We start from the raw sequence: 24,503 nt of genomic DNA on the forward strand, positions 1-24,503 counted from the left end.
ATAAGAGAGATGACATCTGAGGGAGACGCCTTAGCCTGACTGAAACCCTGCTTGGAGGACTTGGAGCAGAGAAGGTCACTTTGGCTGCAGGGTTGAACAGGAAGATCTAAAACTTGGAGCTCAGCTTGGCTGGGCATGTGGGGCCTCAGGTACAGCTCTGGGTCCCATCCTCCATCCATCTTAAAGTTGAGGCCCAGGGCCTTTCCAGGTGTGTCCCTGTGACTCAGATCTTTTAACATCTTATATGACTGCACTGAGGGCTCTGAGCTGAGCACCACTGCTTCCAGGTGGGGGCAGCAGTGAGGAGACGAGAAGAATTGGTAATTTACAAGAGGATTTTTCTAAAATAGAAGAATTGTTTTAAATGACCCTTTTTCTTAACATCAAAAAAAAAAGTTTAAGTACTTCCTTTCCTATGCCCACATTTTAAGAACACAATTTATTACTTGACTGTGTTGAAAAGGAGACAGAAGGCCCAAAATGGAGTCACATGTGCTAAACCCCACGTCACCAAACCAAGACTTAATACCTAACCTAATTGTAGTCTTAACCCCCCAGGAATGTAACCTTTAACCAGTCAACCTGGAAATACCTGGTCAGCACTAAGTGAGGTGATCTGACCAGTAGGCCCCTTCTGTTCATTTTGGGAGAACAACCTTGTCTGAAACAATGCTTTCTTTGCTAATAATTTCCTTCTTCTGCCTCCCTAGCAGCCTTTAAAAATCTTTCCTTTTCTACAGCTCAATGGAGCTCCTTTCTGTTTTCTAGATGCCCAATTCATGAATTGCTCAATAAAGCCAATTATATCTTAAAATTTACTTGGTCGAAATATTATTATTTAACAACAGATAAACCCGAACTGACGAAAGACTACCAGGAACACGCCTGTAGTCCAACAAAGATTTACTAACTTGCTGCAGCAGGGGAGGCCACATGGGAGAGGAATGTGGGCATCTTGGAAAGGTGAGTAGGGAGGGGCTTTTCACAGGGTTGAAACTCTTTTTGGGTAACAACACAGCAGAAGAGGAGACCAGCTCTGGGTTGAGTGCTGTCATGAGGTGGGACAGTTTAGGAAATGTGTATCTCATATATCTTTGGGAGGTCAGAGGGAGAAATGAAGTGCGGCTGGGGAAGTCATCAGTAAAAAAAGTTGTAATTACTCAAAAGAGGATTGTTAGTTATTTCCCAGCCATGGTGTGGCCTTGGGAGAAACATTGTTTTCTGTTGGCTTTGCCACTGTCCTTGCTTGTGTCTGTTGGGTACATTGTGGTCTGATTATCGGTGGGGGTGGATTTTCACTTTCTCAAGGTAGAGAGACTATAGAAAAGCAAATTTAAGGGCTCATGAAAAACTTCTCAGGATTTAACATGCAACATCTGAGTGGACCATGGGCCTTAATGGGAAAGCAGGATTAAATACTTTTTTTTTTTTGGCACACGGGCTTAGTTGCTCCGCGGCATGTGGGATCCTCCTGGAGCTGGGATCGAACCCATGACCTCTGCATTGGCAGGAGGATTCTTAACCACTGCACCACCTAGGAAGCCCCTAAATACTTTTTAATGTTCCTAGTTTTAGAAGTAACTCTTTAGAAGCTGGGATATTTCAGACAGCTTTTGTTATTCAATATCTATTAAGTTAAAACTGTAGTGAAAGCACGGTGCTAAGGGTTTTACATGGACTTTCATTTAATTTTCATAATCATCTCAGGGGTAGGTATTGTTATTATTTTTAAATTAATTTATTATTTTACAGATGGAAAGCAGGAGCACTAAGAGTTAAGTTAACTTACTCAAAAACACATTGCTAGGAATTGGAGACGCCCGGAGGTAATGGAGACAAGTTGACTACAGAGCCTTTGCTTAGCTACCGTGCTATTCTCTTGGGTTGAGAGATCACACCTCTGATGGGAAGAATAAGAGAGAACATTACGTGTTTAGTCTGTCCAGGCACTAAGCTCAGTGACTGCCTCACATGTAATCCTCACCGCACCCTTATGTGGTAGGGCCTACTATCATCCCCATTTGAGAGATAAGGAAACAGGCTAGAGAGAATGGGTATCCAGCCCAAGTTCCTACAGCTTGTAACTGGTAGAGCCCGGAAAGTCTGGATTCAAACCCAGGAGCCCAATTCCACTCTGCCTTTCCACTGCATCAGCCTCTGCTGGGAAGTACTGCTCGGGGTCAGCGCCCTTGAAACGAGGACTTTGGTTCCCAGGATGTGGAGCGTGGGGGCAGCAGGTGGGGTGGCGGGGGCTCACCTGGGGAGCCCGCCCTCGCTCCGCCCCTGCCGGGCGGAGCTGCCGCGTCCACCAATCAGAGGGCGCTGGGGGCGGGCCGGGGGCGCTCGGGCTGCGGCCCGCAGTTTGAGCGGCGAGAGCGCTCGGAGAGGCGACGCGGGGCCGAGGGGAGCGAGCCGGCGCCTCCGTGTCCTTCCCCTCCCCACCCCTCGCCTCGCCGCCTTCTCCTCCCCGCAGCCGGGCCGGAATGATATGATCCCGGAAGTTCCGGCGCCTCTGCTGTGTGGGATAAACAGTAATGGCGGAGGCTGCAGCTCCCGGGACAACAGCCACAACATCAGGAGCAGGAGCGGCAGCGGCGGCGGCGGCCTCCCCCACCCCTATCCCAGCAGTCACCTCCCCGTCCCCGGGGGCGGGGGGCGGGGGAGGCGGCAGCGACGGCGGCGGCGGCGGCGGCTGGACCAAGCAGGTCACCTGCAGGTGAGACGCAGCGCGGCCGGCGCCGGGTGCGGGGAGGGCACCGGGACCGCGGAGGAAGGGGCGGGCGGCCGGCCGGGGGCGGGCGGAGGTGGGAGGGGAGCCGGCGTCTCGCGGCCGCTGCCGGCGTTGCTGTCCCCGCGGCCGCCGCGGCCTCCCCGCCCGCCCGCCCGCGCGCCGCGTCAACCCCCGCCGACCGCTGAGGCCCGGGCGCGCGCGGCCTCGCTGCGGGGCCTCCGCACCGCCCGCCGCCTGCCCGCACCCGGCCGAGCGGCGCGGCGCGCGCGGGGAGAGGCAGGGGGACTCGTCCCTCCTTATTGTCGCCGGGTCCCCCGCCCCCGGCCTCCGGCTCGCCGGCTCGAGAAGGGGGTTGGCGGCGCCGCTGGGAGCCCGCCTCCGCGCGAGCCTGCCGGGCCGGCGAGCGCCGCCGCGGGCCCCGCCGCCGTGTCGTCCGTGTGTAACGTCTGCCCGGGACGCTCGGCCCCCGCCCCCGCCGCACCCCGAGCGGGCGCTTTTGTTATTTCTTCTTTGTATGTCTCTCGAGGTTGGCGGTTCCGAGCTTTGTCTCAGAACCGAGTGCCGGGCCGGGGCCGTGTCCTCCGCCTTAAATTGTACGAGCTGCCGATCCCGTTCCTCGGCTGAAGGTTTTCTTTTTTGAAATCCACGCATCTTCCTTAAGGGAGTCAAGGAGCTCGTCGGTCCCCAAGGAGAGATTTTGCTTTGGTTTGGGGTGTCAGATGAAGATATTTGGCGGGGAGAGTGATTCGTGGAGCACGGTTATACTGACGTTTGTACGCATGTAAAAAATTAACCGAGCTGCACGTTTAAGATTAGGGCATTTAATTGGATGTCGCTAGTCGTACTTAGAATTTGAAAGTGATCAGTAAGGGACTGGAAGCTTTTGTTTTTCAATGGGTTGAAAAAATCAGTTGAAACGCCGTTTTTCACCTAGGTGGGTAATTTATATGCAAATACTTGAAAATATTCTTCAAATACAGAACTCACTGTCCTGGTATTAACAGAGAAAGTGAAGCGTTCTCAGTGCTCAACATGATACATTTAAAGGCGTGAATGATAAGCTTAAGTTTATTTTCAATAACGGGATGGAGAAAGCATAAAAGCTGTTTTAGGTAGCTGCTTTCATCAGTCATCTGTAGATCCTGAGAATACTTGTGCAGTATCCCAAAGAATGAGATTTAAAAATTCCTATTCAGGGAACCAATTATTTGAGCCTGTTATTTCTCTTCTCTACAATGCTGCAGTTGATTTCTATGTGCTAATTGATTCTTTTAAAAGTAAAGGGACTAGTGTAACCTTTAAATTCCTGAATTTTCTAGCCATTCACCCTGCGGTTCCAATCTGTCTATACACTGAGAATAATCTTCCTTTAATACATGGGTTTTTTAAGAACTCCATGCATTGCCTTGAGTTTACACACGGACTGTGATCTCAATATCCTTGAATACTTATCACTAACTTGACATTACTATGTATTACTGGTCTGGTCTCATTATCCTGTTGTGTCTGTATCTGAGCTTAACTCATTTCTGCACAGAATGCATTGTCACTTCTGCACTTTACTTTCCCCTCTGTTAGGCACTTTTCCCTAATCTACTTCCCCTTTTCTAGTTCTTCACCAGTTTCATCAGAATTCAAAACAACTAACCAGACTTATTCCTCGTTGCCTACCTTTAGGATATATGAGTTTCTGAAATATCTTAGATCGTTCCTGGACCAGTGGGAGTTTCTTGCCCATAAACCAATAAGTTTATATATTTAAGAAATTTACATAGCTGAGTAATCTAATATTTCTAAGAAGCATTATGTATCAGATAATGGCTTAGCTGTGCTATTGTTTTTGTTTTTCCTGTAAAGCTGTCCATAGCTTTTATTTGAGACAGTTATCCAAAAAAAAGTACAAGCTAGTTGATAGGTCTTGAGTTTTAATATTTGAGATTGTTTTCAGTTGTCCTAAGTACTAACTAACATGATCTATTAAAAAAAAAAACTTCCTCCCTTGAATAGGGGAATACCAAATATATCTTCATTTATTTATTGTAAACTGAGCTTTTTGAGAAGCAGGGGCCCTGTTGTATCACTGTATCTGTAGGACTTTACTCAGTGTTTGGTAGACTCAGTAAATGCTTAAATTGATGTTGATAAATCCACATCTAAAATTACCCACTTCAATATGTGCTTATAAGATTCCTCTGCTTTCTTTAAGAAGAATACCCTTGTAAATCAGCAAAGACAAAGGACTTGATAGAACATGTGTGTATCTTTCTGGGACTGCCTTATTCAGTTATTCAGTAAATGAGCATTAGTGCTTACAGCGAGAGACAGAGCTAGATGTTGAAGGAAATGCAGAAATGCACTGTATTATAAATAAATATTTTCATTGTATTTGATAGCAGAGTCTCCCTTGAGGAGAATTGAAGATAATGCTGGGTTCTAGGTTATGCCTCTCTCCCCCTTATATCTTAGGAATTTGACTAAGGCTATTTTCTTCACTAAGGGTATACTCCTCACAGAAGTTGTTTGGATGTTGGAAATTTGTTTTTGATTGCTCAGAACCATCTATTTTCTTGTTGGTTAGTGTTTTCTAACTGTTTCTCTTGAAATTCTATCTCGTGTTTTTGCTGCTTAAGAAAAACCTAAGTATACTTTTCCGAAGGTACTGTGTTATGCTGCCCCCACCAGGCTGTTTTGAGATCTTTTATTAGAATTTAATGCTGTGAAATAGAAATGCTATTGTTTCTTTTAGTTTTCTTGAGTGTTGGGGGGGGAGGTTAAAGTAATAAAGTTGTAATTTGCAGGTTGTAATTTTGAATTTAGGCACTGCTTTAGTAGACTGCTTCTACAGTGGTAGATGAGCATATTGAAATAATACACAAAAACCAAGTGATTTTTCATTTTGATTTTTCAGAAGTTTTAAGTGTAGTTAATATATCTTAAAAATGAAGGGAGGGACTTCCCTGGTGGCGCAGTGGTTAAGAATCCACCTGCCAATGCAGGGGACATGGGTTCGATCCCTGGGCCAGGAAGATCCCACATGCTGAGGAGCCCGTGCTCCGCAAGAGAAGCTACCACAAGGAGAAGCCGCACGCTGAAACAAGAGTAGCCCCCACTCTTCGCAACTAGAGAAAGCCCGTGCGCAGCAATGAAGACCCAAAGCAGCCAGTAAATAAATTTATTAAAAAAAAAAAATGAAGGGAGTTTTTCCAGAAAGTCTTTATCCAAGTGCTGTGATATCCATAGTGAAATTTATTACTTGCAGACTTCAGTGTTTTTTGAAGGGATGGCATTGAAAAAATTATCCAGCCTGGGGAAAGAAAATTAATTTGCTCCTGGCACTATGATTCTCCATGACACTGAGCTGTCTCCTGCAGTTTTTGCTAAACACATATCAAAGTATTATGTGTACAGGTATTATAAAATATAAAAAGCAGAATAAACTATGGTTCTTAAACACCAGGAATTTGCAATCTATTTTGAGAAATAGGGTACATGTACTTAACCAGGAATTAAGCAACAAAGTAAAAAAGTCACAGCAGATTAAGTAATTAAATGCCAAATTAATTAATATTGTGTAGTTTCTGTGAATCCCCAGACAGGTTGTTGTGATGCCCAGGAGTACTTTGAGGGTGTTGTGTGGTTCTCTTACACCCTCACAAGCTACTATTGGGGTTTCTTGTACATATTTTGGTAACAACCATGCTTAGGTTTCCAAGAGGTATAGCAGGCGGGGCTTTCTAGGTAATTGTATTTTTCTCTATTACTGGACAATGTCTGCTTGGAGTCATAGAATCTTCAAGGTGGAAGGAACTGTAGAAATCATATGGCCCAGCTTTTAACTTATGGCAAGGTCAGTTTGGATGATGGCTTTTTGGTGGCATTTAAAAAAGGGGGGGAAAGCACTTATCTTGATTGGTTTTGTAATGGGGAGAAATTCTTGGGAGTTTTTTTTTTCCTCTTTCTGTTATAACTTACACTATCACATCATAAGAGATGGGTTGGCAAGAAGGGATTTCACTCTCAGGACCATTTATAATTATATCAATAGTGTTAGTATCACTGAGCGACAAAGGCCAGTAAGACAAACAAGGAACCCAGACCATATGTACCAAACAACCATGTAAAATAATGCTTAGTATTTGGCAGTAACTAACTAGGGCTTGTATTCTAGTGTTTCTGTTGATCCCACAGTATCAGGTGATTTCGTGTCTGCTTGAGTTCCTTTTGGTGATGCTAGTTCTGGACCTCAGGAACTTATTTCATTGCTGGATAGGTCTAGTTCTCAGTCCTTACGTTGAGCCAGATTTATGATGTAGCTTCCTGCATAGGTTCACTGTGCCAGGAATAGTGCTGGAAAAGGCTATTCCTTTGTCTTCTGGCTAAACTACTCCAGTTACTTAAAGTCTCCTTACAGCATGACATCTAGGTCTCTTGCCCTGTTGGTTGCCTTATTCTTTCTTAACTGATTTGTAACTGTGTACCTCTTACAGTGTGAGGTCAGAAACAAATGAAGTCAAAGTGTGGTCGGGCAGAGGAGAGATGTGCAAGGGGAGATGTGGAAATGAACATAGTGCCAGCAAGGACACTGCAGCTGTTAGTACACACATGCTGTCTTTTTTGTTTAAGTTCTTAAGTCTGAAAGAGTGGTGAAACTAAGACAGAATAGCTTTACTGAGGGTCACAAAGCTGGAATTTAAACAGTTTTCCTAATTCTGAAACTGTGCCTTTTGTTACTACTTAGATCCAAACAATTGGCAACTGATGCAGCCTGATTGTATTAACTGTTCTGCTAGCTGCATCCACTGCTGGCTCTTGAACCTTGGAATGGACTGAAGTCCCTAGACATAAATATAATCAGCTGGCCAAGACAGGTCACCTGGAAGAAGGCAGTTTAATGTAGGACCCTAAAATTTAAATCTAATTCTGACATGTCCTTGTTTCAGATCTTTCAGTGGTTTCTTCCTGCTTTAAGATAACTTGGCTTAAAAGGCCCTGCACATCTGTTCCCTGGCTCTTCAGCCAGTCCTCCTCACTGTTCTTTCCATTCTTGGTCATTGCTGTATTGTGCTCTTGGCCCAAAGGTGCTAATAGGCCATGCCACACTGTCCTAGGCCAGTAACTCTGACTTTTACTCTTTCATTTTGGATTCTCAGGAACAGTTTTTACCATCATGCATCTTGAAAAGCACTAGTGGTGTAGGTGCTGCAAAAGTGCTAAGGAGGAGCACCCAGCTGAACAGTAGAGTGCAGGTGCGAAGGAGTTGAACTCCTTGGAGCAGCTGGTCTGAGATCTCTAGGTAGATATTTCATCAAGCCTTAAAACTGTATCAGTACATGCATGTCTGACTTCAAACTGACCCCAAAGAAATATTGAAGGTATAGATAGACTCCTTTGTCTTGTGTGGAAAATTATGAGAGTGAAAGTTCCCAGTGGGGATGGACAGTGAGCAAAATTGTGAGAGTGAAAGTTCCCAGTGGGGATGGACTATTTAAACAGTGAGACTGTTTCAAATGAATAATGAATTACGAACTGTGGCTACTTTTATAGATACTTTAAAGCATGATTACAATGAAATTATCATTGACTTGTTGGGTTGTTGGGGTTTTTTTAAGTGTTTTTTTAAAAATACTTATTTAGGGCTTCCTAGGTGGCGCAGTGGTTAAGAATCCGCCAACCAGTGCAGGGGACACGGGTTCGATCCCTGCTCCAGGAAGATCCCACATGCCGCGGAGCAACTAAGCCCGTGCGCCACAGCTGTTGAGCCTGTGCTTTAGAGCCCATGAGCCACAACTGTTGAGCCCACGTACTGCAGCTACTGAAGCCCGTGTGCCTAGAGCCCATGCTCCGCAACAAGAGAAGCCACGGCAACGAGGAGCCCACACACCACAACGAAGAGCAACCCTCACTCACCGCAACTAAAAGAAAGCCCGCGCACAGCAAAAAAGACCCAACACAGCCAATAAAATAAATAAATAATTTTAAAAAAAATACTTATTTACTTTTATTTTTGGTCATGTGGGGTCTTAATTATGGCACATGGGATCTTTCATTGTGGTGTGTGGGCTTTTCTCGCTAGTTGTGGCTCAAAGGCTTGTAGATTTGGCATGTGACATGCTCAGGAGTTGTGGAGAGCTGGCTTAGTTGCCACGCAGCATGTGGGATCATAGTTCCCTGACCAGGGATCGAACCCACGTCCCCTGCATTGGCAGGCAGATTCTCAACCACCAGACCACCAGGGAAGTCCCTTTTTTAAGTGTTAATCTCTTCATTTATGCAGCCAGAAAGTACCTATTGGCCCAAGTGGTTTAACTCAAATTTGCGTCATGTGGGGCTCAGACAGCTTCAAAGTTTGCAGAAAGTTGCCCTGTAGTTGAGCAAAACTTCAGACCTAGTTAGATTAAGTTAAACATGATAACAGTTGAAATTAGGTTAATTACAGTTAGAATTCGACTTCCTGCTACTATATTCTTATATATATATATTTTTTTATTCTTATTCTTATATTTTGTTATGGCCTGAAACCCTAGGGCAGTTTAGGGTCTTGAGAATTATAGCTGTTCCCACCAAGATGTTAAATTGTATCTTTCTATGTCCCATAGAAGGTATACTTGCCAGTAATCTGAATAGAACCTTTCACATTTCATTTTGGGGCAGGCTTCTTCAAGGCCCCTTTTGGTAAATATGAATCTCTTTTCTATATATCATTAAATCCGTTAATGGACAAGTGGAGTGTGCTTATTGCTCTTCTACCTTCCATCACTAGATAACTGTGACACTTACACCCAGGAAATAGGCATTCTTTCCTTATTCTGTACCAGTTGTACCTAGATGCATATTTGGGGCAGTTATGGTCTGCCAAAGTTAAACCTTCATAACTCTGCTCAAGAGAAAGACCGGGACTTCCCTGGTGGCGCAGTGGTTAAGAATCCACCTGTCAATGTAGGGGGACACTAGTTCAAGCCCTAGTCTGGGAAGACCCCACTTGGCCGTGGAGTAACTAACTAAGCCCGTGTGCCAAAACTACTGAGCCTGCACTCTAGGGCCCATGAGCCACAACCATTGAGCTCATGTGCCACAACTACTGAAGCCTGAGAGCCTAGAGCTCATGCTCCGCAACAAGAGAAGCCACTGCAATGAGAAGGCAGTGCGCTGCAACTAGAGAAAAGTGCATGTGCGGCAACGAAGGCCCCCCCAAAAAACCACAAACAAATAAATACATTTATTTATTTTTAAAAAAGAGAGACCAACGTCGGGGATGGAGGGGATGGTGGTGATTCTACCCACTTTACAAGATCAGGATTATCTACAAAAAATAAGACCCTTGTTATTTCCTTGATCTGCATAGTTACTTACAGATTGCTGCTTGGCCTCCGCCCCATTTCCAATTTAGTGGGTCTGAGGTAAGGTCTCAAAAATTGCGTTTCTGGCAAATTCCCAGGTGCTCTTAGAAACTGAGTCATTCTCTTGATACTTGGTTTTTGGAAACTTCTGGTTAGGTGCACTGTTCCTTTAAGGCAGAGGAACCAGGAATCTGGTAAATGAAGGACAGAAAGTGATTTCCCTTTGCCTCTACCTTTGCAACAGCTTTTACTTGTATTTTCACATGTGACTTTTAAAGAATCAAAATGGTGTCTTGAAGAATTGAAACATATACAGTAGTCTGACCTGTTCCGGTTTGCATTGTTTCTTGCTTCTTATCTTTGATTTTTTTTGCAGATAGAGCTGCCGTTATGGCTAAAGTTAGTGGAAAACAAGAAGCTACCTCTGTAGGACTGTAAATGAGAGCAGTGATCAGACTTAGCCTGCAGAGCAAAAGACTAATGATGACCTCAAAGTTTAAAGCTAAATTGGCACCTGTGTCTATAGGCGGTCTTCCTGTGGTTCCATCATAATTTTATGGTCATACGGTCTAGTTCTATCTTCTTTGTGTTCATTTCTCATGTTTGTATAGATAGAATATATTACTAGTATATAGTGCTCGTGTGTTACCAGTAGAATATATTGGTCATGAATTCTTTGAGTACTGGCTTATAATCCAACTTGTGGTTCTTTGTCTCACAGGTATTTCATGCATGGGGTTTGTAAGGAAGGAGATAACTGTCGCTACTCACATGACCTCTCTGACAGTCCATATGGTGTAGTGTGCAAGTATTTTCAGCGAGGGTACTGTATTTACGGAGACCGCTGCAGGTAAGAATTTGTTTCCAGTTCAGTTTTCAGTTTTGTTCAGGGGTGGATGGAGAGGTTGGCAGAAAAAAATGAGAGTACAATACGTAATTCCAACAGCTTTGTAAATAATAGATTCAGAATAATACCCGCCCCCCTCACTGCAGTGCCGTGTGGCTTGTGGGGTCTTAATTCCCCAACCAGGGATTGAACCTAGGCCGCAGCAGTGAAATTGCCAAGTCGTAACCACTGAACTGCCAGGGAATTCCCTAAAATAGTACTTTAAAAAGTGCTCCTTAGGAATGTAAGCACACTGATAGATCTCTCACTTGGAGGGAGTGTATTATTACATTTAAAAAGTGAATTTATAATACAGTCCTAAGTTTTTAAGCAGTGCCTGAGGAGCAACTTCAGCAAACCTAGGGATGGGGTGTGGTGAAGGCATGTTTGTTAATGGCATTTCCTCTTCAAGACCAAGAATAAGGTGCATATTTGATCAGTTGGGATTGGTTTCCGTTGTTCTCTATTAGTATGAATTATGGAGAGAAAAATGGGATCATAAGCATTTGGAACAATGTATTAGGGTACTAGTTAAGAGGGCTTGTCATTCCAACTAAACTTTCCTAAACCACCTGAGCTCACAAGTTGTAAGCTAAGATTTACAGAAAATGCTTCAGAAATGTCTCTAGTATCTATCTCAGAATGGTGAAGAGCCAAGAGGGATTAGGTATTCAGTAATCTCTGTCATTGTTCATTGCCTTGGTACCATAATCCTATTAAATTGCATTTCAGCAGTAGTGGGTTCTGCTAGCAACTGGGTAGAGCTTTTCTTTATCTACCCAGTTTAGAAAATATCTAGGTGTGTCATCTATTGATGTTAAACAAATTACTGGCAGGGTGGGGTGTGGGAGGAATTGGGAGATTGGGGTTGACCTATATACACTATTGATACTATGTATAAAATAGACAGCTAATGAAAACATACCCTGTAGCACAGGGAATTCTACTTAAGGCACTGTGGTGACCTAAATGGGAAGGAAATCCAAAAAAGGGGGGATATATGTATACAGCTGATTCATTTTGCTCTACAAAAGAAGCTAACACAACATTGTAAAGCATCTATACTACAATAAAACTTAATTAGAGGAAAATAAAGTATGGTGGTGACTTTGCAAAAAACAAATTACCCTGAAATTTAACAGCTTGAAAACAGTAAAGATTTGTTATCTCATAGTTTCTGGGGGCTGGACTCTGGGAGTGGCTTAGCTGGGTGTGTGGTTCTAGCTCAGAGACTCTCAAGATATTGCGGCCAAGCTTTCAGCCAGGGCTGCCATCATCTGAAGTCTTGATGGGGCTGGAGGACCAGTTTCAAGGTGGCTCACTCACACATCTGTTGGTGGGAGGCCTGAGTTCCTCGTCTCATGGATACTCCCCTAGGGCTGCTTTAGTGTCCTCACACTAACTTGTCCCCAGAGTAAGCAATTCAAGAGAGAAGACGAGGGTGAAGCCACAGTGCCTTTTTATGACCTAGTCTTAGAAGTCACACACTGTCACTTCCACTGTATTCTGTTTATTACAATCGAGTCACTAAGTCCAGCCCATGTTCAAGTGGAAAGAAATTGGGCTCCACCTGTTGTGAAGGCAGGGATGTCAAAGAATCTTGAACATATTTTAAACCATCACACTAGGGTAAGATATTCTGGCAGTGTCGTAGCCAATTTCAGTGTCCTGTTATCAGAAAAGAATTGTGTCAACTCTTGGGTTCAAATACATAGAGTTCAAAAGATGGGTAGGATATTGATGTTAGGTTATCTCACATCTACCTTGCCAGGAATTCTAGTAAGGGTAGAGAAAAAAGGAAAAAGTTCTTTCCATGTGACTATAGGAAGGAGCCCAGAAAGGGAACCCCTGGTACCTGAGTTTAGTGGCCAGTCATTTTGCCCTTTGATAATTTTTTCATTGCAATATTGCTAGAAAGGAAAAAATGATACCATGACACTTCTCAAAAAAACAAAAACTAAAAAAACCCAGATATGTCTTTTGTAGTCACACTATTAAAGAGGGCAAAAGGTGTTAGGAATCCATCTTGCTGTAAATGAACGATTCGTAGGAGAATGGTTGCTGCAGGTTTTTTAGGTCAACTTAATTGTAGGGGAGCTGGGTTCCTGGACTAGGCAGTCAGCTGAGAATCCTTGTAAACTGTAGGGACAGAGGAATTGAATGTGGGTGAAAGTGGAGATGGGGCTCCAAGGTGCGCAGCAGAGAGTCGTCGAGAATAACATACTATGTGATAGAAGGTGGAAAAGTATGGCTGTTAACAGATGAACCTCTTATTTCAGAGGAGGTACTCATCTGATTGGACCACAGAGGTGAAATGAATGGGAAAGAAGGGGGTAAATTGAAGAAATCCAAGCTGAGGCATAGGCTCCATGTGTTAATCAGCTTATTTTTCAGGTAGCTTTGCCAGCCCCACATGGCATTCCGTGTTCTCCTTGGGAGTAAGTATAGAAGCCCATCTTCCGCATATCCCTGTATTCAGAGTGGGCTTCCTTGTGGGAGACCGAGGTTGAAGGCCAGGGAGTAAGGTAGGTGCCCTGCTTTGGTGAGGCTCTAATACTTAGGCGGCTACAAGTCACCTAATGAACTGTATTTTTCTTTTTAGTTTTCTTTTTAGTAAGGGTATACAGCTCCCTTTTGGGGGGAATGATCCTGATTTGATCTGGGTTTAGGGGTCTTAGGAGGTGTTAGGATAGAGTGAAAGGAGTTAGGGAGACCTGCATCCTAATAGTCTGCCTGAAAGGAAAGTTTGGTGATGATTATTAAGAGTTTGATTATAGACTAGCTAAGGAAGGAATCTTATGGAGGGGCTTGTTCCAAGACAGTGTCTTTCCTTGTTAAAATTGTACTTTTTATACAACTTGGCCAATGCCCAGGAATTTTGAATAATTTAACTCCTCATGTAGGGAATCGTTTATGATGAAAGATGATATCCTAGTTCCAGCAGTTCAGAAGCTGTGTCCATATTGCGTAGCAGGGGCACTGTTCAGTGATGTTGGTTCTTGTTGCTCAGGACTGTTGTACATGTCGCAGGACGTCTAACATCCTTTGCCCCCACTGAGTAAGTGCCATTGGAACTCCTAGGCATTGTTTCTGAACACCCACTTAGGAAAGGGGCAGGATTGCCTTAGTTGACAGGTAGATCTTGTTTCCTTTGGAGGGTTTTTTTGTTTTGTTTTGTTTTGTTTTTTGTTTTTGTTTTGGCTGCATGGCATGTGGGATCTTAGTTCCCTGACCAGGGATCGAACCCGTGTCCCTGCAGTGGAAGCTCGGAGTCCTAACCACTGGACCACCAGGGAATTGCTCTTTGGAGGGGTTTTGCCCTATAGACCTACTGAATCCCATAAATTAAAACCTTTAAAAGCAGATATCAAACCTCAGAATTATTGGGGGTGGGGAGTTGCAAGGCAACCAGAGGGAGAAGTGTCTATATTTTGTGTAGAGGTGGTATAAAAATGGATTAAACGTCCATAGATAGAAACAGATACTGTATCAAAGTATTCTTTGCAAGATGTGAAAGAAAAACTCAATATTAGTTTGTGTTGCCTTGGCTTTAACTCACCAGTTTAACACTCTGGCTAAAAGAATCAACGATTCTGTGATAATTCATTAAAGAATTAATAATTTTAACACAGCCACTGTCACGACTGTGAATCCAGTAGCTGGCAAAATCCTCTTTAGCAGGGGCTGGCAGACTTAGCACAGAGCGAGAGAATTAATATTTTTGGCTTGGCAGGCCATACGTTTTCTTGTAGTACAAAAATAGCCCTAGGTAATACATAAGCTAATAGATGTGGCTGTGTTCTGATAACACTTTATTTTGGGACACAGAGATTTTGATTTCATTTAATTTTCGTGTCATAAAATGATCTTTTTTTCCAGCCACTTAAAAATGCCAAACCATTCCTAGCTCCTGTTAGGTTTGGCCTGAGGGCCATAGTTGGCCAATCCCTCTTCTACGAAGAGCTCCATGCTTCACTGAACCATTAGTTTTTATTTAGTAACTCCTTTCACAATGGGAGGCTTGCTTCTGCTTTATCTTTTTCTTTCTTGCTTTATTAGTTCTTATTTGTACTCTTACCTTTCCTAGTGCTTACTCACAAATTTTTACTCAAAAGTATATTTCTATAGATCTATTCTGCACTTTGCAAAAGTGAAGTTTCTTGCTAATATTCTGTGCCTTCAAAATTTTATTATACCTTGTTGACTCCCTGATAAATTTACTTTAAAACCAAAATGCACTCCTTTCAAAAACTTCATTGTATTTGCAATTTGCTAGATGGCAATAAGCATTCCAGTGCTGTCTTTTTAAGTGGTTTTTTGAGTCATTTACCCTGAAATTCTTAAAATGAATATGGCAAAGGAGAAAGAAAGAAAATTAAAATATGGGTTGCCGTATCTATTTCTTCGGCCCTTTATGCATCTTGGCATTTAGTTTTTATTTATTTATTTATTTATTTATTGGCTGTGTTGGGTCTTCATTGCTGCACGCAGGCTTTCTCTAGTTGTGATAAGTAGGGGCTACTCTTCATTGTGGTGTGTGGGCTCCTCATTGCCGTGACGTCTCTTGTTGGGGAGCACGGGCTCTAGGCGTGTGGGCTTCAGTAGTTGCAGCACATGGGCTCAATAGTTGTGGCTCACGGGCTTACTTGCTCCGCGGCATGTGGGATCTTCCTGGAGCAGGGATCAAACCCGTGTCCTCTGCATTGGCAGGCGGATTCGTAACCACTGCGCCACCTAGGAAGCCCCTGGCATTTAGTTTTATTTAATTCTTTACAACTTTCCCAGAGCCTTGAAGGCTTTCTCTGTTGGTGAAGCTGGCATTTTAAATTCAAGCCTATCTTAATTCTGAAACCTGGGTTCTTTTCTAACGTAAAGGCTATGAAAGTAATTAAAATGTGAGGATTTGAGGCTAGATTTCTAAGGTTCCCTAAATCTCTGAAACAAACTTCAGAGCGTTTCTGTTCAGTAGAACTTTGTGCAATGGTGTGAATGCTCTCAATCTTCTGCCAAAAAAGGTGACTGCTAGCTCCATGTGACTGAACACTTGAAAATGTAGCAGGGACCTTGGGGCAAGGACCAAGGAATTGAGTTTTAAATTATACTTAAGTATAAATAGCCAGATATGGCTCATGGCTGCTGTCTTGTACAGGGTGGCTTTAGAGTCTTTAGAAGACTGCTTACACGCCATCTCTAAAATGAAAGAATATTTTCTCATAATTTTTTGATAATGAAGTGACATGGTACAAGTGAAAGAGCACATTCCTGATCTTCAGCTGCGTAACTGCAGTCTGTGGAATAAATGCACTGGGTTTTTGTAGCTGATATCAGGATACTCAAACTACTTGTACTACAAAGCCAGGTAGGTTACCTAATGCTTAAGAGTAGGGGTAGGAAGGTTTGAGATAATATAATGGTAACGACTAGCTCAGCAAATGTTTGCCATAAGCTAAAGTACAGTCTTTAGTTAGATTTTACCTCTTTTTTAGATATAAACACAATCACCTATAACACACATGACTCATGGTTAATATTGCCCAATTAATTACAAGACCTGCTAGATAGACACTGTACATTATAACACAGTTTGTGTACTGCATTCATCACTAATTTATTGTGTCTGGGTGAGTCTCTCAGCATAAAATGCTCAAAGAATTCTGAGGATTTTCTCAAGCAGCAGGGTACTTCTTGAAGGAAATAGTTTTTTTCTGTATTTGGAGATAAGGTTCAATGATAATTTCACAGATGAAAAGGAATCAGGAAATGCATAGGGTAAGAATTTAGAAAAGAAAACTAGGTGGATGGACATAGGAAAAGAAAACACATATTGTATATTTCGTAAATACTGTCTCTCCCTTTTAATATTGGGAACATTTTAATTTGTGTGTTGGTAAAATGTTTCACATATTTACTTGCTGACTTTCAGTGTCAGCCTTGCTTTGCCTAATCAGTCAGTCAGTTTTGGCTGCACAGTCTCTTTAGCAGAGTTGCGGTGGGACGGTAGATTGTCAGCTATCTGAAACTCCTAATTTGAGTGGAATTTGAAGGTAGTAGACGGTCTGCAGCATGGGTGGGCAAACTATGGCCTGTAGGGCAAACCTCAGCGAAGGCTGTTTTTGTAAAGTTTTATCAGAACACAGCTATGCATGGTCACTTAGCTAATGCCTATGGCTGCTTTTGGGCCAGTTGAAGAGTTGTCATTATCGGTAGTATGACCTGCAAAGCCCCAAATCTGTATGTATCTGACCCGGAAGTTTGCTGACCCCTAGCCAGTGGCCTTGCTGCTCAAACTGGTTCCTAGGCATCAAGTGGGGGCTTGTTAGACATGCAGAATTCTGGGCTGCCCTCCAGACCTAGAAATTAGGTATCTGCCTTTTAACAGTTTTCCACACGATTCATATGCACAGTAGTTTGGAAAGAACCCACGGACAGGATCGGGAATATATATATATATTCCATCTAGAAGCTTCTGGTTAGACAGTGACTGCTGACTTTTAAGTTTTATTTTATTTTATTTTTAAGATATGAACATAGCAAGCCATTGAAACAGGAGGAAGCAACTGCTACAGATCTAACTGCAAAATCATCCCTTGCTGCTTCCTCGAGTCTCTCATCAGTAGTTGGACCCATTGTTGAAATGAATCTGGGTGAAGCCGAGTCAAGAAATTCACACTTTGCAGCTGTGGGAGCAGGTTCAGAAGACTGGGTGAATGCCATCGAGTTTGTTCCTGGGCAGCCCTACTGTGGCCGTAGTGAGTATTTTGAAGAGTAAAAAAACAAGTTAGAGGGCTAGAGAGTAGTTCATCAGTTTAGCTGAGTTTCCACAACCTTCCTGCTTCCAATCTTCATATTTAGTGTAATCTTAATACTCTTAAATTAGGTTACCTAAGACTTAACAGATGGAGTGAAAGAAACTTTTTGAATCCGAGTAGTATTGGATGTAGAAGGTGTTGAAAAACTGAAGCCTCTCTCCTTTAATCACTTTAGTTGCACAAGAAATACATAAAAAGCTTTTTTTTTTTAAAGTTTTTAAAATATGCCTAGTCTTGGAAATGTCAGTATCAGAATAAATTCATTTCTTTCAAGAGTAAGGGAATTAGTTCACTAGACTCTTTTGGAGTTTGAGGTTTTTATTTTTTTTTTTCTTTTCAGTTAGAGTCTCAGTTACCTTATATAGTTCATGTATCTGCCTTATCTGTTTTGGACCTTTACCACCCTCTTAAATGTTTTCAGCTGCCCCTTCCTCCACTGAAGCACCCCTGCAGGGCTCAGTGACCAAGGAAGAATCCGAGAAGGAGCAAACTGCGGTGGAAACGAAGAAGCAGCTCTGTCCCTACGCGGCAGTGGGAGAGTGCCGATACGGGGAGAACTGTGTGTACCTCCACGGAGACGTGTGTGATATGTGTGGGCTGCAGGTGCTCCACCCAATGGATGCTGCCCAGAGATCACAGCACATAAAAGTAAGTCTTAAGGAGAGTATTGTGTTAATAGGTGCGAGAACTATAGTGTCCCTTTCACAACATTGTCGGTTCATTTAAAAGAAACGTGGTAAACTGAATGGTTATCATTAAGTAGGGATGTTTTCCTTCCTGGGCTTCTTGACTGTTTTAAGAAATTGTGCTTTCAGAACCTCAGACTATGGGCTCTCCCCCCCTTTTTCTTTCCTACTTCTTTTTAAAATAACAGCTTTTCTGAGATTCACACTCCATACACCTTATTCTTGTAAAATGCACATTTCATTGGTTTTTAATATATTTGCAGAGTTGTGCAACCATCACCACTATTCTCTAATGTAGGACAGTTTCATTATCCCAAAAAAGAAACCTCATACTCCTTAGCTCCATTACTTTCCATTCTACCCTTCCTCCAGCTCCTGGCAACAACTAATTTACTTTCTGTCTGTGTGGATTTGCCTGTTCTGGACATCTCATGAATGGAATCATATGTGTGGCCTCTTGTGACTGCCTCACACATTAGCGTAATGTTTTCAGGACTCATTCGTGTTATAGTGTACGTCAGTGCTTCTTTCCTTTCCATGGCTGAGCAGTAATCCTCTGTCTGCCTGTACAACATTTTGTTTTTCCATTTGAGTTGTTCCACCTTTTGGCTATTATGAATAATGCCAGGAACGTTAATGTGTAAATGTTGTGGACATATGTTTTAATTACCTTGGTATAGAGTTGCTGGGTCATGGTAACTCTGGGCTTAATATTTTGAGTGACTACCAAACTTTTTCCATAGTGACTGCGCCTTTTTACCTTTTCGTTAGCAACGGATGGAGGTTTCAGACTACCATTTTAAGCCCATTTGCAGCATGAATTTTTTTGGTTGAGAAGATGCTGTATTACAAACCTTACATTCATTGGAACAAATTTTGCTTCTAATCATGATCATCTCTGTATAATAAAAATTAATTTGCTTGTCAAAGGGGTGGGGGGGGTGAAGCATGGTGTAAGATGGCTTGAATCCTACCTTCATAGCATATTGACTGTGAATTTAAGCAGGTTAAATCCCTGTAAGTCTTTCATCTATATATTGGGGATAGTGCTTCAGGGGATTGTTTAAAAGATAAAAATATGTACTAAAATATTGTGGCTATTTGGGATTATGGGTGGCTTTTCTGTTGCTTTGTTGTATTTCCTATAATTAGCGTGTTTTTTATAGATTAAAATATGTGTGATATAATGTTATGTCAACTATACCCCATTTAAAATAAAAAGTATGTGATGTCAACACAAAAGCTTGTACATGAGTGTTCATAGCATTATTCATAATAGCCCCAAAGTGGAAACAACCAAAATGTCCATCACCTGATATATGAAAAAACGAACTGGTCTCTCCATAGGATGGGATATTACTCAGCAATAAAAAGAAATGAAACAGTCATATATTCTACAACATAGATAACCTTGAGAATGTGCTAAGTGAACAAAGCCAGTCATAAAAGGCCACGTATTTATATGAAGTGTCCTGAATAAGCATATCCACAGATAAGTTGTTGCCTAGGACTGGGGGTGTTGAGGGGGAAATGAGTGACTACTGTGGGTTTGGGGTTTCTCTTTGGGATAATGAAAATGTCCTAATATTAATGTTGGTGATGGGTATTCAACTCTGCATATACCAAAAACTATTTCATTGTACACTTTGAATAAATGCATTATATGGTATGTAAATTATATCTCAATAAAAAAAAAAGCTGTTTTATTTTGAATGTGAAACTTATATATGCCTGGCACATAACTGTCGCCTAATAGATGTTAGTTTCCTTCACGCTTATTCTCTGACAGGTTATTAAATTAGAGCCTTAATACTAATTACATTTTCCACCTAGAAACCAGTAAATCAACAAACTTGGTGTGAAAAACTATCTGTAATGTGGATAGCAGAAGGGGTTGAGTTGCAGGATAGAGAAAATTAGGTAATTTCTTAGTTCCTGAAGTTGAGTCCTCAGAGTTTGACTTTATGGTATTGTGAAGTCCACAAATGTCAGTGCACCTGTTCTCATGGTGAAGAAAGCTGTTTTCAGTGTCGTATTGGGAACACTATCTTTTCCATTGACCTGTTTGATTCTCTGAACAGGAGTCCGTAACTGTCAAGTTGAAGTCTGTCACGATTCCACGGCCTGACTGCACCCCTCTCTCCACTTTTTCTAGTCTTGCATCGAGGCCCATGAGAAGGACATGGAGCTCTCGTTCGCGGTGCAGCGCAGCAAGGACATGGTGTGTGGGATCTGCATGGAGGTGGTCTACGAGAAAGCCAACCCCAGCGAGCGCCGCTTCGGGATCCTCTCCAACTGCAACCACACCTACTGTCTCAAGTGTATTCGCAAGTGGAGGAGTGCTAAGCAATTTGAGAGCAAGATCATAAAGTGAGACTCCTCCCCAACCTTCGTTTGTGCTTTCTATTTTGGGGAAGAATTTAGTATCTTGTGCCAACTTTCAACCAGATGGACCGCATTTAAATGCATGCATTTTATCTTGAAACTGGGGTATTCTTCTAATTGGGATTTCTTCTTTGTACTTCAGCTAGCTTCTAGAGTAGTTGGTATACCTGCTTTTATTTGAATGAGGAAACCCTGTGTATCAGTTAGTAGAATCTTCGTGCTTTTTTCCCGAGGAGATTGTGTTTGATGGATTAGCCAGTTTAGGCTCAGAGAACAAACTTATCAAGCTCTGAATGTATGTTTCCTGACATTTGACGTTTTCCACTTTCCTATTCCATCCATTAAGCTAGCCAATAATCCACCATCCTTTAAAGGTTGTTCTCATAACTGAACAGAAACTACATAATCTAAACAGAGCAAAGTTACAAGAAATAAATTTATTTAAACGAAAGAAAAAGGAGTCTGTGTGAAATGTCTTCTTTTGTTTTTTTTTTAACCTATTATTTTTTTTAATGAACTGGCTAGCCATTGAGTTGAATTTATAAAGGAGTTTGTCTTGCCTCAGAAGAAATGGTCAGTTGTGGAACAGTGTGTGGAACCCTTTCAGGAAATGCCCATTTTGCCTTTCAGTTGAGTCTTTAAATCTGGAGGTGACACACCAGGGTGTGTCCTTGAAGGAGAGTGGGCCTGTAAAGGGGAACTTGCACTGCAGCCTGTTCATTGTTTCCCAGGTCCTGCCCCGAATGCCGGATCACATCTAACTTTGTCATTCCAAGTGAGTACTGGGTGGAGGAGAAAGAAGAGAAGCAGAAACTCATTCAGAAATACAAGGAGGCAATGAGGTATGAGCACTGCAGCCTTTCCTCAGGCTAAGATCCCAACGTAGCTTGGGTTCACTTTGAAAAGGACAGTGCTGCATTATATACTCCTACCTCCTTCCTACCCTTTCTTATCCTTCCCAGCACAGTTTATTTTGTCACCCCTGGTAACACTTAACCCGTTGGGTATCTTGCTATAACACAGTCCTTGGGGAGCACGCCAAGGGACTGTGTTATAACAACGTCTGCACTGCTGATATAGCTAAAGCCCCAGGAATGGGGGTCTGCCTTATCCTGAGTCCTATGTTCTTGTGTGTGGGCTTTCTCAAAGGTTTTTCTCTCTGCTGGGTCTTTGGTACTAGGGCTGTTAAACAGCTAGACTTGAATGGTTTCTGTTTCTAGTCAGCGTTTCATGCAGTGGCGCACACACGTTTAAGTACACACCTTGGGGAGGGCTGTAAACAGACAAGGACTGGTTCTATCCCTCCCTGTTTAAAGACACCCTGGATGATAGTCAAATACAGACCTGAAATCCACTGTGAATAAGGGTTGCGATATTTTCCTTTCCAGCAACAAGGCGTGCAGGTATTTTGATGAAGGACGTGGGAGCTGCCCATTTGGAGGGAACTGTTTTTACAAGCATGCGTACCCTGATGGCCGTAGAGAGGAGCCACAGAGACAGAAAGTGGGAACATCAAGCAGATACCGGGTAACTCTCACTGTTTTTTTAAAGGAGGGGAAATAGCGCACTCTCAGTTGAGTCCCGCACAGATTGGGGTAGGGGAGCGAGACTAGAGCATTAAAGGAGGAAACCAACCTCAGCAAACTGGGAGGGCTGTGAGAGGAAAAAACTAGAATGCTTAAAGCTCTAGACTAAACTGTTGGCATCAAGTAACCGGAGGGGAGGAATTGGTAAAGTCGAAACCCTAAATGAGAAGTCTGGTTCGTCATGCCCTCTGGTGTGCTGGACGTTTTGCCTTAGAAACAACAGAATAGAAGATGCTACCCGGCAGTGCCATCCCTATCACGGCCTTGTTTTTTACAGGCCCAACGAAGGAACCACTTCTGGGAGCTCATCGAGGAAAGAGAGAACGGCAACCCCTTTGACAACGATGAAGAAGAGGTTGTCACCTTTGAGCTGGGCGAGATGTTGCTTATGCTTTTGGCTGCTGGTGGGGACGACGACCTGACAGACTCTGAAGACGAGTGGGACTTGTTTCATGATGAGCTGGAAGATTTTTATGACTTGGATCTATAGCAGCTTAGCGGGGCGTGTGAACTGGTCTGCTGAGCCTCAGAGAGCCCCTGTCCCCGGTGGTGGCGGCAGTGCCCGTGGTTCTCGCCTAGGCAGGCCTCTCAACTCCAGGTGCTGTCGTAATAACTTTTACCCAGGGCCTGTCTTCTCAATCCCGCACCTTTCCCCAAGGAGTATGTTGTTTTCTCTGTTTAAAAAAGTTACAAAAATAAATCTTAAAGTTAGTTTTTTTGTAACATGAATTTAACCGTCAGTTAGTATAGGTTTGTTGCGTTGCGTCTCTTTTCAATGAGATTCATACAGTTCGAGGGTAGCGTTTCTGGATTTCCAGTACTCATTTTTGAGGACCCCAGGTTCAAAAGTAACAGCGTTGGCCCTGCTTTGGGTCCAAGAATCAGGGCGATGGGTGAAGGATCTGAACTGTGGCGTGTAGCCTTCTGCTGTAGACCTAGGAGGTGGATGCTTGAGGTTGTTGGTGAAATCCGCACATTTGTGTTTTTATCTCTGTTATTCCCTGCCCGGTAATCCCCACCCTGTGCACTTGTCCTGTGGTTTTGGTCTCTTGTTTAATTGCACACAAGTAATACTACTGGGTAACCAGAACCAGGTGCGAATGTGTTGAGAGTTTTACTGTGTTTAGCTCGATAGAAAAATTGTGAAAGAACACATATGAAAGATACAGTGGAATAAAATAAATGCAGTGTTGGCATTGACTCCCAAGGGCCAATAGACTTGGTGTGTGTGAGTGTGTAACAAGCTTCTCATCCCTGCATAGGTGCAGCATTTGTAGCCTTAGTGGAACAACTCGGTTTAGTGGTTTCAGCCTTGTGTGGCAAATAGATCTTAAAGGACAAAGCAGTCTATTGGTAGCTTTTAATAGAGCCGTGCTAGCGCTGTCTATGTAAGTAAGAGAAATGGGCTTAGCCATAAAGTTCTAACTATCTGGTTATCCCATGTATTAACACAAGCTGGGTCTCAGATACACAGTTGTATTGTTGTATGATCTCCTAGACTTTCCAGTCCAGGCACTTTTTGACAAACCTTTGTCCTCATGTGAGAGGTTTTGTTGTCAGGTTTTTGTGTTTGTTTTTATGGGTATTTGCCTCATTCCATCCCCGAGCTTTGCAGCCAGACAGATGTGATTCAGAGCTGTGTTCTAAGGTGTTTTCTGTAGCAGAGCAATTGGTTTGCAATAATAAGTCACACTTTTCCACTAAAGAGGGGCTGGGGTGGGGGGATGGGCGGGCAGGTTGGTAATCTGTGAGATGAGCTAAAGTTAAATTCTTAGAGGAATTCCTTGATTGGAAATTACAGCTTTACGTGTTGTTGCTCTATGTCCCGAAAACAACTGGGAGATGCCCCTAGTTTGTCCATCTACTGCTGCTTCCTTGGATACCACTCATTCTTTCACTTTAAGCAAAAACAAGTAATTGTTGCAGAGGTCTCTGTATTTTGCAGCTGCCCTTTTGTAAGATGCACTTTTCCCAAATAAAACAATTTAAAAACCCCATCATTTGGCTTTCCGTTTTGTGTGATGAGCCATTTTAAAATGCGCAGATGTCAAAGCATAATATTTGTTTCTTTCATCGCCTCTTG

General features: G+C 42.8%; 1 protein-coding gene across 4 annotated transcripts; it reads left to right on the top strand.

Annotated features, from left to right (window-relative positions):
- The first annotated feature begins 2,334 nt into the window (after positions 1-2,334).
- MKRN1 (makorin ring finger protein 1) lies at positions 2,335-23,131 on the top strand. 4 transcript variants are annotated; one of them, XM_057732786.1, is made up of 8 exons: positions 2,335-2,716; positions 10,790-10,918; positions 17,474-17,703; positions 18,185-18,411; positions 20,605-20,819; positions 21,566-21,676; positions 22,223-22,361; positions 22,698-23,131. In XM_057732786.1, the coding sequence occupies exons 1-8, from the start codon at positions 2,535-2,537 to the stop codon at positions 22,908-22,910; spliced, it is 1,446 nt and encodes a 481-aa protein (XP_057588769.1). In that variant the 5' UTR covers positions 2,335-2,534; the 3' UTR covers positions 22,911-23,131. The 4 variants fall into 4 exon arrangements, with proteins under 4 accessions (XP_057588769.1, XP_057588770.1, XP_057588771.1 ...); XM_057732788.1 differs by lacking the exon at positions 2,335-2,716 and adding an exon at positions 3,265-3,665; XM_057732787.1 differs by lacking the exon at positions 10,790-10,918.
- The last annotated feature ends 1,372 nt before the right edge of the window (positions 23,132-24,503 follow it).

The sequence above is a fragment of the Hippopotamus amphibius genome, chromosome 4 (assembly GCF_030028045.1).
Source record: "Hippopotamus amphibius kiboko isolate mHipAmp2 chromosome 4, mHipAmp2.hap2, whole genome shotgun sequence".
Classification (NCBI taxonomy): Eukaryota; Metazoa; Chordata; class Mammalia; order Artiodactyla; family Hippopotamidae; genus Hippopotamus; species Hippopotamus amphibius.

Bases quoted from the DNA above. Each gene is read 5' to 3' on its own strand.
- MKRN1 (XM_057732786.1), top strand. From the start codon at position 2,535: ATGGCGGAGGCTGCAGCTCCCGGGACAACAGCCACAACATCAGGAGCA. The intron at 10,919-17,473 runs GTAAGAATTTGT...TTTATTTTTAAG, and splicing joins ATTTACGGAGACCGCTGCAG to ATATGAACATAGCAAGCCAT. The intron at 20,820-21,565 runs GTGAGACTCCTC...ATTGTTTCCCAG, and splicing joins TTTGAGAGCAAGATCATAAA to GTCCTGCCCCGAATGCCGGA.